Below are 11,421 nucleotides of genomic sequence, written 5' to 3' on the forward strand. Positions count from 1 at the left end.
GGGCATTCCCCAAAATGTCTCCCAAAGAATATTAATATATGTTTGAAGACAGAAAGAACTCATAATTACAAATGTTTAGGGAACATTGGAGTAAGAGTTAAACAAGTTTTTCTACTGCAGAACTTCTCAGTCTTTGATTTTTCAGTGTGCAATGTGAATCCCTAAGACACCATATCACCTGCAGTTTTTCCTAAATGTATTTGACAGGAAGCCCCTGGGGCAGGGTCTTTTGGATTTGTGTTCTGAAGAGGAGTTAGATAGTACGAACACTAAACTGAAAGTTGGATTCTTTTATACACTGTCTTGAATAGCCATATGCTCAAAACATAGTGATGTTACTGTAATAACAATGACAGGTTTTAACTAATTAGGAGAGGCTGGATCTATTTTCTTATTCTTATATATGCTTAGAATTAAAGGGAGCCCTGGTCAGGGAGCCAACAATACCAGTGTTATTCTGCTAATGTAAAAAAGAAAATATACACAGCCCAAACTCAGATTCAAGTAAACTACAGGGTATAACATCTGGTCTTTACCTTTTGAGTGTCTTCAACTAAAGTATAAGTATGGTATTAATGTAACCAATTCATTACAGAAGTCAGATATTTCAGAAATTACTCAAGAAAGAAGTCCCACCTTTAGAACTGAGATCGCTAAAGCTTCTATCAAATGCTCTTACTTCCACAAAATAACAAATGTGGTCATTGTAATCAGAGTCTTAAATCACCAAAGCAAACTTAAATTAGTATGGAGCTAACTACAGTTCTCAAACACTGAAGAAAGTAGGAAAATAAATTTTTCAACAATAAAAATTAACAAAGTTGTTATTAAATGTGTTACTTACTGCTATAATTTGGTCTCCAATTTGGATTCTTCCATCATGTTCAACAGCACTGCTCTTTGTAATGCTCTTTACAAAGATTCCTGAAGGTTCTAAGATTAAAAATAGGTATTTTTCTTACTATTTACAAAGCACACTCAAAGAATATCCATCCTCCATTCTCCAAATATAAAGTCCAAATTTTGAATAAATATAAATCAGTAAGTCATAGAACCAAAACTACTAGTAGAAATCTAGTCTTGAAAATAAGAAAATAGTTTTCTTTGGTAAATATAATATCAAAGTCATCTACTTTAAATTATTCTTAAAAAATTTTTCCATCATTTTATCCAACAATGTGAAAATACATAATGTTGATTCAATACTTCATAAGACAAAGATATTAGAGGTAACTGTCAAGTCTAAAAATATTAATGTTTAAAATTACCTAATTTTTTATCTCCAATGTAACCAGCAATGGTAATTCCTAATCCTTGGACATTTTTAGTGAGTTCTACATCAAATGTTTCACTTTCTTCACTTTTCTGAGTAGATGCATCGACCTAAAATACAATCAATCAATAAATATACAGATAAATAAACATGTAAACAAACAAGATAAGCTCAATTTAAGAATAATAAGATAGAAATGGGTGTCAGAGAACTCTGCTGAGGGATTATAGTAGAGATTACTCCTTTGGTCTTGACAACATGGACTAAGCATCATCTTTTTACTCAAAAGGAATGCTAGCAGTAAGGTTGAATACCACCTTACCAGAGAAATGAATTATTGTTTACATACAGAATTTTAAAAAAGTTTCTTATTTACAAATTCTATTTTCAGAGATGGCTCATCTTCATTTTGAGAGTGAGGAGGTAACACAGTTGAAAAGAACTCATGTTTTGAATTCAGATCAACGAATTTAAATCTTGCTTTGCCTCAGCATTTTTCTAAATATTGCTTTGTTCAACTGTCTATCAGGCAAAAGAAAACAAGTCCAGCTAAGTTACCGAGCAGTTTCTATGTAATAAGCATTTAACATGTTTTAATTCATTTACTCCTTAAAACAAGCCTCTGAGGTAGATATGGTCACTGTCAATTTTTCTCCGGGGAAACTGAGGAGTATAAACTTTTCCAAGGACAAACAGTGAGCACTAATAGAGACAAAATTCAAATGCAGATAGGCGGGCTGCAGAGTCCCTTCTCTTAAGTGCTATACAGTATGGAAAGTTCCTAGTAGAGTACAGAGGCCAACACGTCCACACAGGACATGTTGCTGCTATTATTATCTTAAGCCAATAGTTAATTCTAACACCATGAATATGATTTAATCTATCCTTCAGATATATTATTAACAGACTGATGATTATACTGATGATTACTTTTAAAATTAGTAAAATGCACCAAGAGCTATATAAAATTATCCCTTATTTGTTTTGTAATTTCAGACCTTAATTTAAAAAGCTATTTATAAGGAAAGTATGCCTTTCTGCTATGATTTCCTTCATTCCTAAAATGATAGCCCAAAGCAAGTTTCTTTAAATGCATAATTGTTAACAATTATATATTGGACTGAAAGGCAAGCCTCCCTGAATTAAGCATTAGTGGACTGGTGCAATAAGTCATCGATCATCTATTGACGTTATCTACTAGTGTGGCGTCAGCAGACTCCAAAGAGAACCCTATAAAGATCATAACAGAATGAAGGCTATGGGATTGAACGGGCATGCAGGTTCAGGCTAGCTGGTAATGTTTTCTGATTTTCTTTAAGCAAACCCTGACTATATGTCACTAATAGACCACCTAAACGAGATACAATTTTATAGTAGAGTTTCATTTATTTTTTTCACTGCACATAATTATCTGTGCAAACTTAGCAAAAGTTTAAAGTTTAGATAATTACAAGAAAATGACAGGATGAAATCTGCTTCAATTGAAACAAATGTGTTTTCTATTTTTAATAAGACTTATGCGGGTGCTATTTTAGAGGGTGGCAATTTGACTATCGAATAGTTTTAAAAGGGGCACAAGCTTCAGAAATGATGATATGCACAGAACAGATATTTTTCTAAGCTCTCAATTACATCGAGTGGTTTTCGGTATTGCATTCATTTATATATTGCTGAATAAAATGTTTTGTTTACCACAAAAGAATGCCATTTAAATACTTTCATAAACAAGCTTTCTTTACTTCTTTCTCTGCAAAAAATAGCAACCAAACTCAATTCTAAAAACAACAGAATCATGGAAATTTCAAGTGTTCTAATAAAGTTTCAAAGAGCTTGTGGAGGAGGTTTGGAAATTAAAAAAAGAACTTGAAGCAACTGGTTAGACAAAAACTTTTAATAGGAAAAAATCATATGGATGTTTTTAGATCTATGAGAAAGAAATGTAGGACTTGCATTTGCTATAAAGCTTATCTAAAAACTGAGTGTTATTCTCCTCTTAAATAATTAAGAGATTTTTGGATAAAATTATTTTGCTGTTATCTTATCCACTATATTCGTCTCGTGACCTGAACTATTTTGAGACAATCGCCACATTCTAATGATTTTCAAAATTTCTAGCTTTTTTCATATCAAGTTAAAAAGAAAAATGAAATTTTATGCCTATGAATAAAGCTTTTGTTACAACCTCAAAAACATAACTTTTGTTTAAAAAAATTATGCGACAGGGTCAAGAATTGTGGCTTCTCATTACAAATCTGAGAACAGTCCTGTGACATACCTTAAAACAATAATATTGAAAGGTTTTAGTAAGCTTATTTACCACCACCACCACCCCCTGCAAAAAAAAAAGGCACTAAAAAGAAAATTGTTGAAAGAAAATGATTAGAACTTATAGCCCTCCCTACAGAAGGCCTTCTAAATAAGAGAAAAATTAAACATTTTAGGTATTAGTAGCAAGTAATTCTTTAAAAGTTTTCCATACTTCAAAACATTATTTTCATAAATGTGCTGCTTAAAGAAAAATGTAAAACAGTAATCTAGAATTTTTTAAGCAATCTATTTTTTATCTGTTATACATTATTCCTAATTAATAAAATTTGTGCTGAAACATCTCTACATTTGAATTGTTTCATTCTTTAGTACTAATATATAAACATTAATAAATCCAGTTTCTGAATAAGCATCCTGTCATTTAAGTGCTACTGTCTATCAGTTTCCCGTTAACTGTTTTTACCTACTTACCCGCATCTCTGGAGTAGAAGATGGGGATGAGGAAAGGGTGATGCCCAAAGAGGTAGGTGCTGTTGGTTCTTCTATGGCACCTCTTGCAATCATCAATTTAACTCTATTTCCACATTGCCTGAGGACTTGTGCTACTTGCTCACTGCTCATCCCTGCAAGATCTGTGTCACCAATCTTTAGAATGTGGTCTCCACTGCATAATCGCCCATGCTGAATAAAAAGAAATGATTTATCAGGTTTTATTATTATTAACTTCATCAGAGAAATCCAAAATGAGGGAAAGGAAATTTTTTTTAAAAAAAAGCAATGATATGAATTACCAATCATAGGACACTAAGCATATAGTTGTGATTTTAACTGTCTTTTGAAGCATACTAAATTCATTCAATGTGACAGAAATAACTGAAATTCACAAATATTCCTGAATAGTTGATACGAGCTTTTCAATTTGATTTCTATCCACTAGATGCAAGAAAATGTTAAATCTTTCATGAAGTTTTTGAGGGACAGAAAAGGAGAAAATGCCAGTAAGCAGAGATGAAGTATGTTACTATACAAATACATATTACTCAAATTATGGTATGAACCGCAAGAAAGCACTGAATACCACAATTTTCTGCCTTACCATTTCAATTATAAACATCTCTAAAGAATTCATTTGTAGATGAAATCCATGTGAGATAAAACTCCAGGCAGATGAGGGGAGTGAAAAGAAGCCTCATGAGCCTTCATACAAACAGTGGCCACTAGAATTTTATGCAATAATAAAAATGTTCTGCATTGTCCAATATAGTGCTACAAGCAACACGTGACTACAGAGCACTTGAAATATGGCTAGTCCAACTGAGGAACTGAATTTGTAATTTTATTTAATTTTAATTAATTTTAATTTGAATTTAAAAAGTTATATGTGGCAAGCACCCACAGTATTGGACAGCACAGCTTAACACTGAAGATAAAACTGATTTATTAAGCCTATCAACTAGGGGAATTTCACTGGATACTGCTAGATGCTGGTTGATATTTAAAAGAAAATTTGCATACTGTCAATACCTCTGATATGACTGCCAATAAATCTGCCTTTCATTTATGAATATGACAAATACTTGATGTACCTGACTCCTAAGTTCAAATACACATGCAAAAACAAAAATCTTTATAAACAAAATGTTATAATCAAGGCAAAAGACACTTAGCAGAACCTGTCAAATTAAAATATAAATCATAACAAGTAACTTTACAATTTTCTTACATATATTCCAACAATGTCATATAGCATAAATGCCAATGCTTTAAAGAATTACTCCAAGTGATAAAAACAGGCAGTGCTTCAGATAAAGATGACACCAGTGACTGAACACTAAAGGGACAAGATGAATCTTGTTATTTTTTTCCCGCTCTAATTAAGCATTCTTTTTTTCCATAATATCTTGTGGCTACAAAACGGCTGGCTAGGTTTATAAATATGTTATAATCATAAAATAAAGGATTGCTACCTCTACAATAATCAAAACTATAACCAGAGCTTTAGTCTGTGGTTCTAAAGAGAGTAAGATCACTATTACAGTAACATAAGATCGAATGTTCCCTTTTAAAGAAATTTCTCCCCAGGTCTAAGAAAGCATTTTAGGGATAGCCCAGCAAAACAGAAGGTTATAACTCAGCTTCTCTGACACTATTTAAGGCCAAAATTTCTTCTTTCTGACAGATAATATAAAAGATGAAGCCATGTTATTTGATAAAACAGCATGAAAGACCTGTTGGAGTAGTTTACCTGATCAGCCACTCCTCCAGGAAGAATGGTTTTTACTATCACGCCAGTTGCTTTTCCTCCTACAATGCCAAATCCAAGACCAGATCCATCATTCACCAATTCAATAGTTTCCACATGCTGCCAGTGAACCTGAAAACAAAGCTTCTATATGAATCTGAAAAAATTTAGGGAAAACTAAAATTTTCATTAAAGATTTTTGTGAATATTATTTTGTGAGTAGTATTAAATAATTGAGTTCAGACATAATAATGAGCCTTGAGGACATCCCTTTTATTCAGTACACTTCCAACAGATTGTTGCTGCTACTGATATAACCATTCTTAAAATTATCAACATGTCATTGTAGTGATCACATTTAACCAGGTAAATAGGCACAATCCTTTGTAGAACTTTTCTTAAAAAAGAAAAACATCAAGGAAAAAATTGTTACCTATTAAGAATGTCTTCTGCGTAAGCCTGCCTTGCAGGATTCCAAATTAGCTGACTTAAAGACACTGACAGCTAACTGTAACAATATAATCCTACAATTTACAAAGCAAAATCAAGATTATATTTGTCTACAGACAGAGTCAATTCTGTTAATGGATTAAATTTTTTTTCGGCATTTGAGGAATGCTGTAAAAAACAAAAACAAAAAAACAAACTACACACAAAAAAGTAAAAGTTGTTTTAGAAGCCAGAAACTTGACCATAATGAAATAACAAACATTCCAGGCTAGAGAGAGATAAAGGAACAAAAGGCAAAAACTCGAGAAGTACAAAGAACCTAAGGAATAGAAACATGTGGACAATGACAAAGAACTACAAAAATATGTCCTGTTCCTTGTGAAAATCTTATGTACTCACCGGATTAGAGTGAGCTGAGATTGTGCTGGCCGCGGATGGGGAACGAGAAACTATGGGATTGATAAGCTGAGGCAATGAGCCTCTGGCAACAATTAGCTGGACATTATCTTTGGCTTTCTGTAGGATGCTGATAGCCTGTTGATGTGTAATTGTCTGATCAAGTGCCTGTCCATTGATAGCAAGGATTTGATCAGTTTCCTTCAATCTTCCATCTCTATCAAGAAATGAAAAAGAGGGCAAAAGATATCTGACAGCTCTCACGAAAAGGACAGGTTTTCTGGCCCATATTTTTCAGGTTATTTTTCTAATATCCACACTTTTAAAGCATTTTGCAACACTTCTTATTTTAAAATATATATATGCTTTGGCTCCAATTGATATGAGCTTTTCAATTTGATCTACTCCAAATCAACCCTTTCCATTTAGCTACCCACTCAAATTATACATTAGATCTTGGATGTTCCTATCTTCTACAAATAAAGCAAAGATGCATATATTTATTTGTTGCTTTGAGTATATTAATAAAATATAGCTCCAATTATCATGGCTCACATGTATAATTTTCTACATAGTAATCTTAAAATCTAATTAAAAACAGCCCATTTAATTAAAATGAGAATGAAGTCCTATTCAAATTTTTCTTTCCTCATAAAGTGATTAGTTTTGACTATATTTGAAAGGTACTCTTTTTCCATAAAGACTGTTTATCATAGTAATGTTAATGATATCTAAAAACTGGTTAATATCATTACATCCAATTTTTTGTTTTCTTGTTTTTGTTCACTTTTCTCTAAATTCTCCCAAGATGATCAAAACCTCCTGAATGTGGTATCAAAAACAGAGAGGCACTGATAATCTCACCTGTGAGCCACACTGCCTTCTTGGATCTCCTGCACAAATATTCCCAGTTCTCCCCGATTTTCACTCCTCAGTCCCACAACACTGAACCCAAGGCCTCCACATGGAGGTTTGAGAAGCTCGAAAACTTCTACATGGCGACCCTGTTCAGGAAACAAAGCAAGAAATGAAATTAAGAGCCATCACTGCACTTACCATCATCTTATTAGTGGCATTACTTTGTTAAAAACATTTTTTTAATTTTTTTTCTAAGATAACCTTTATCCCTCATCACCTGGAATGAAATATTTTATTTATCCTAAAGAATATTTCTAGAATATGAAATATCATATTCACTTTAAAATGTAGTAATTAAAAAAAATGGAACAGAAAAATCTCTGAACTAACTCACAGAAAATCTACTTCTTATTCATTTCCATTTTTTCAGATGTTATATCTTCATAAAAAAATACTAAATTTAATAAAATGTATACTTAATGTACATGTTTAACATAACTTACATAATATAAATGTGTAAATATTCTCCAAATTATCCAGGCCTTAATTACAATCTTAAGACATTATATGTTCTATCATAACTAACAAGAAAAAATGTCCTTACTTGGGCCATATTTTTGATCAGCTGATCAAATTCATCACAAGTAGGTTTCCCACTGCTATGTGGAACACTTGAAGCTGTAAGTGTTTCCAGATTCCCATTATTTGATGACAAAAACGATTCATTTTGCAGAGTAGGAATTATAGCTGGGCTGAGATGTGGAACGTGGGCACATTCGATATTTGAAACGGCCGAAGTTGCAATGTTTACCTAAGAGTGATATGGAGATTATTAACAATTGTGACATTCTTCAAACATTTCATTGAAAACATCCCAAGAGGGGTAATAATGAAGTACATATGAAATTTCAAATCGTCTATATCCTTGATTCAGCAACTCTATCTCAAGAAATTTATTTCAAGGAGAAAAGTTAGAAAAATACACAAAGACTTGTGTACAAGAATGTTCAATGCAGCACTATTTGACAGGAAAAAATTTAAACTATCTCCAGCGTTCAAGATACTCATTAAAACACATGCAAAAATATATACATCTATACATATACTTTTATGTGAAAAAGGCTACTTATTGAACAATCAATGTGCTTTCAAAAAAAGATGCTTATATATGTATTAAAATTTAGAACAATATGTACCAAACAACAAATTTAACACTAGTTGTTCCAGAGAAATGGGATCCCAGGGGGCTATATTGCTTGAATTTTTATAACAATATATGTAGTAAAGAATTTGGTCTTTCCTGAAGAGAGGTTTGGCCTTTGTCATCAGCTCTTAGGAAGTAACTTCTAAACTCTTGGAATTTCCCACATGATAGGAGTGTCTATTATTCATGGTGGGCCCCAAAACATGATACCAGCTCAAATTATGAGATGATGTTAAACCATATGAACAATCAATCAATCAGTTGTGCCTATGAAATGATGGCCTCCCAAAAAAACTCTGAACACTGAGTTCAGGTGAGCTTGCTAGGTTAGCAATACTCCATCCATATTGTCACAATCGATTTTGGGAAGAAGACACTTCCTGAGAAAAATAAAAGCTTTGATATGAAATCCTCCCAGATTCTGTACTATCCTTTGGCTAATTTTTTACCTGAATCCTCTCCCTATAATAAACCATAACCATGAGTTTAAAAGCTTTAAGTAAGTTCAGTAGGTGCCTCTAGTAAATTGTTGAACCTCATGGTGGTTTTGGGAACCTACTAAACTTGCAGTTGGTTCAAATATGAGAGTGGTCTTGTGTGGATTCTTCCTTCCAACTTTGTATTTGGAGCTTAACTCCTTTGCTATCGGTGTCTCAAATCTTGGGCAGAGTTGCCAGTGTAGAGGACTGTGCCCTCAAATCTCACAGTTCAGTTACAATGACATAAAGAACAACAAAATGACAAATATACAATGACATAAACAACAAAAAAGATAATTCTATTTTGGAAAAACATTCTATTATTTGTGTATGCCTGTTATAAAGAGCTCCAAGTTAAAGCTAAAGAATTGATAAAACAGTGCAGTTAATTCTAATTTCGTATTTCTAAAGTGTGTCTGGAATGTAACTTTTTATCTATAATTATTTATCAGTAAGGTTACATCGATGATGTCTTTGGATCACTCTCTGAACTCATCTCCTAGCATTCTGTCCTCTACTCACATAGCTCCAGCTATAACATGCCTCAAACTACCAGCCAGGTACGTCCTTCTCCCAAGAATCTATATGTTTATTTCTTTCACTCAAGAGTGCTCAGTGTCACCTCAGAGAAACTCTCCCTGACAACCCTAAGACGACATCTCACCATTACATGCTCCATGAGCTCACTTCACCCTGTTTTTCTTCTTCGTGGTGCTTTTTACCACCTTGCATGCACCCTGTTATCATAGAGTTTCCATCCCAATCTGTGGAGACAGACTAAAGTGTAGAATTCTCCAGTGGCGGAATTTGATTATTTTATTCTCTATTATATCCCCATTCTCTAAAAGAGTGCCTTGCACAGAGTTGGCATTCAATATACATTTAACAATAAATGTTTACCCATTTTTAAGGCCTACTCTGATATAATCTCTCCAACAACTCTCCAAATAACTTTATGTCCATTTTACAGATGATGAAATTATACAAAGTCAAATACCTAATAAGTAGATTGTGACCTATTTTTTTTTCATCACGATGTTCTTATCATCTTTGTATTATACATATAGCAAACATTCATTTTAAATACCATTTCTGGAAATAACTCATTAGGCAAAGAGCTTCCACTGACAGAAGCAATCAAAATACCTCACAATACATCACCAACCTGTGCCTAAGAATTTGTTACCTGTCCTTAAAAATAAAACTGAAAACTCAGTAAGTTACCAAAGTTACCAATAATTCAGCCATTATAATGGCTATCTCCAACCACAGATGAAAAAGAGATCAATGTGTTTAGAAGAGACTTTTGGGAATCCTTTCAAATGCTTATTTTAAAATCTACAGCAGGCATGATCAATTATTATTTTTTCAAAAGCAAGCTTCTTATGACAAACCTGATTTATTTTATCCTGAGCCATGGCAACTTCAATAAAGTCTGCCAGCAGAAGATACACCGCTCAGGTTGAAGCAGATGGCATAACGAAATTTGTAACAGCCTGAGGATCCCACACACCAGGACCTAATGCCTATGGTATATTTGCATAGGAAAAAATATTTGGACTTCTGCTACAATAAGCCAGAATTAACAAATCACATTCCAAGAACAGAGACTCTATCTATATAAAGCTAACTGATGAAGTATATGCTCTTATGTTATATAAGACAAGGTGTGAAGGCATTCCAAGAGTAAAGTTATAGAAGCAGAACAAGTACAGTATTATAAAATGAGAACTGTAGAAAAGTACTAAACATCAGTTGTCGTCTCCAAATTTGTTAAAGGTTTAACCAATATCGATGACTCCTCCTGTCTCTTCCTAGCCTTTGTGGTTTACAAAAACATAAAAGCAAAGGTTAAAGAGATCACTTTATTATATCATCATACAAAAGTCTTGTTTTTAAAAATCGCATATTTATACCTATAGAAAAAAAGCACAAAGTCACTTTTCGATCTGCTATAACTTTATTAAAATGGCCTTCTAAACTACACTCTCCTTGAAGAACAGGAATTAATCTTTTTTGCCTTAATAGGCTTGTTCATAGCAGACATAGTATAAATGTTTAGTAAAAATAACTCCCATCTTGGCTTATAGAATATTAAATAAACAGAAGAAAACACAACTATCTGGTGATTTTCCCATACACAAAAACAATCTGTAAAATTTATGGAAGTTGCTAGAAAATGAGCAAAAGTCACCTAAAATTATCTGTTCTCTGTTTAACGTCTGGCTGAGTGTTTCAGTCTAAAAAGGCC

General features: G+C 33.0%; 1 protein-coding gene across 8 annotated transcripts in view; it reads right to left on the reverse strand.

Moving 5' to 3' along the window:
- MPDZ (multiple PDZ domain crumbs cell polarity complex component) overlaps nucleotides 1–11,421 on the reverse strand; it is a 131,344-nt gene that overhangs the window by 96,737 nt on the left and 23,186 nt on the right. For all 8 annotated transcript variants that reach the window (XM_011365285.2, XM_011365290.2, XM_011365286.2 and 5 more), the window contains exons 3-9: nucleotides 8,092–8,298; nucleotides 7,494–7,633; nucleotides 6,633–6,846; nucleotides 5,787–5,915; nucleotides 4,013–4,222; nucleotides 1,269–1,383; nucleotides 845–933 (exon numbers count right to left, since the gene is read on the reverse strand). In XM_011365285.2, coding sequence (XP_011363587.1) covers nucleotides 845–933; nucleotides 1,269–1,383; nucleotides 4,013–4,222; nucleotides 5,787–5,915; nucleotides 6,633–6,846; nucleotides 7,494–7,633; nucleotides 8,092–8,298 — 1,104 coding nt within the window. The remainder of the gene's footprint in view (nucleotides 1–844; nucleotides 934–1,268; nucleotides 1,384–4,012; nucleotides 4,223–5,786; nucleotides 5,916–6,632; nucleotides 6,847–7,493; nucleotides 7,634–8,091; nucleotides 8,299–11,421) is intronic.

Source organism: Pteropus vampyrus, unplaced genomic scaffold (genome assembly GCF_000151845.1).
Source record: "Pteropus vampyrus isolate Shadow unplaced genomic scaffold, Pvam_2.0 Scaffold109, whole genome shotgun sequence".
In the NCBI taxonomy this organism is placed as follows: domain Eukaryota; kingdom Metazoa; phylum Chordata; class Mammalia; order Chiroptera; family Pteropodidae; genus Pteropus; species Pteropus vampyrus.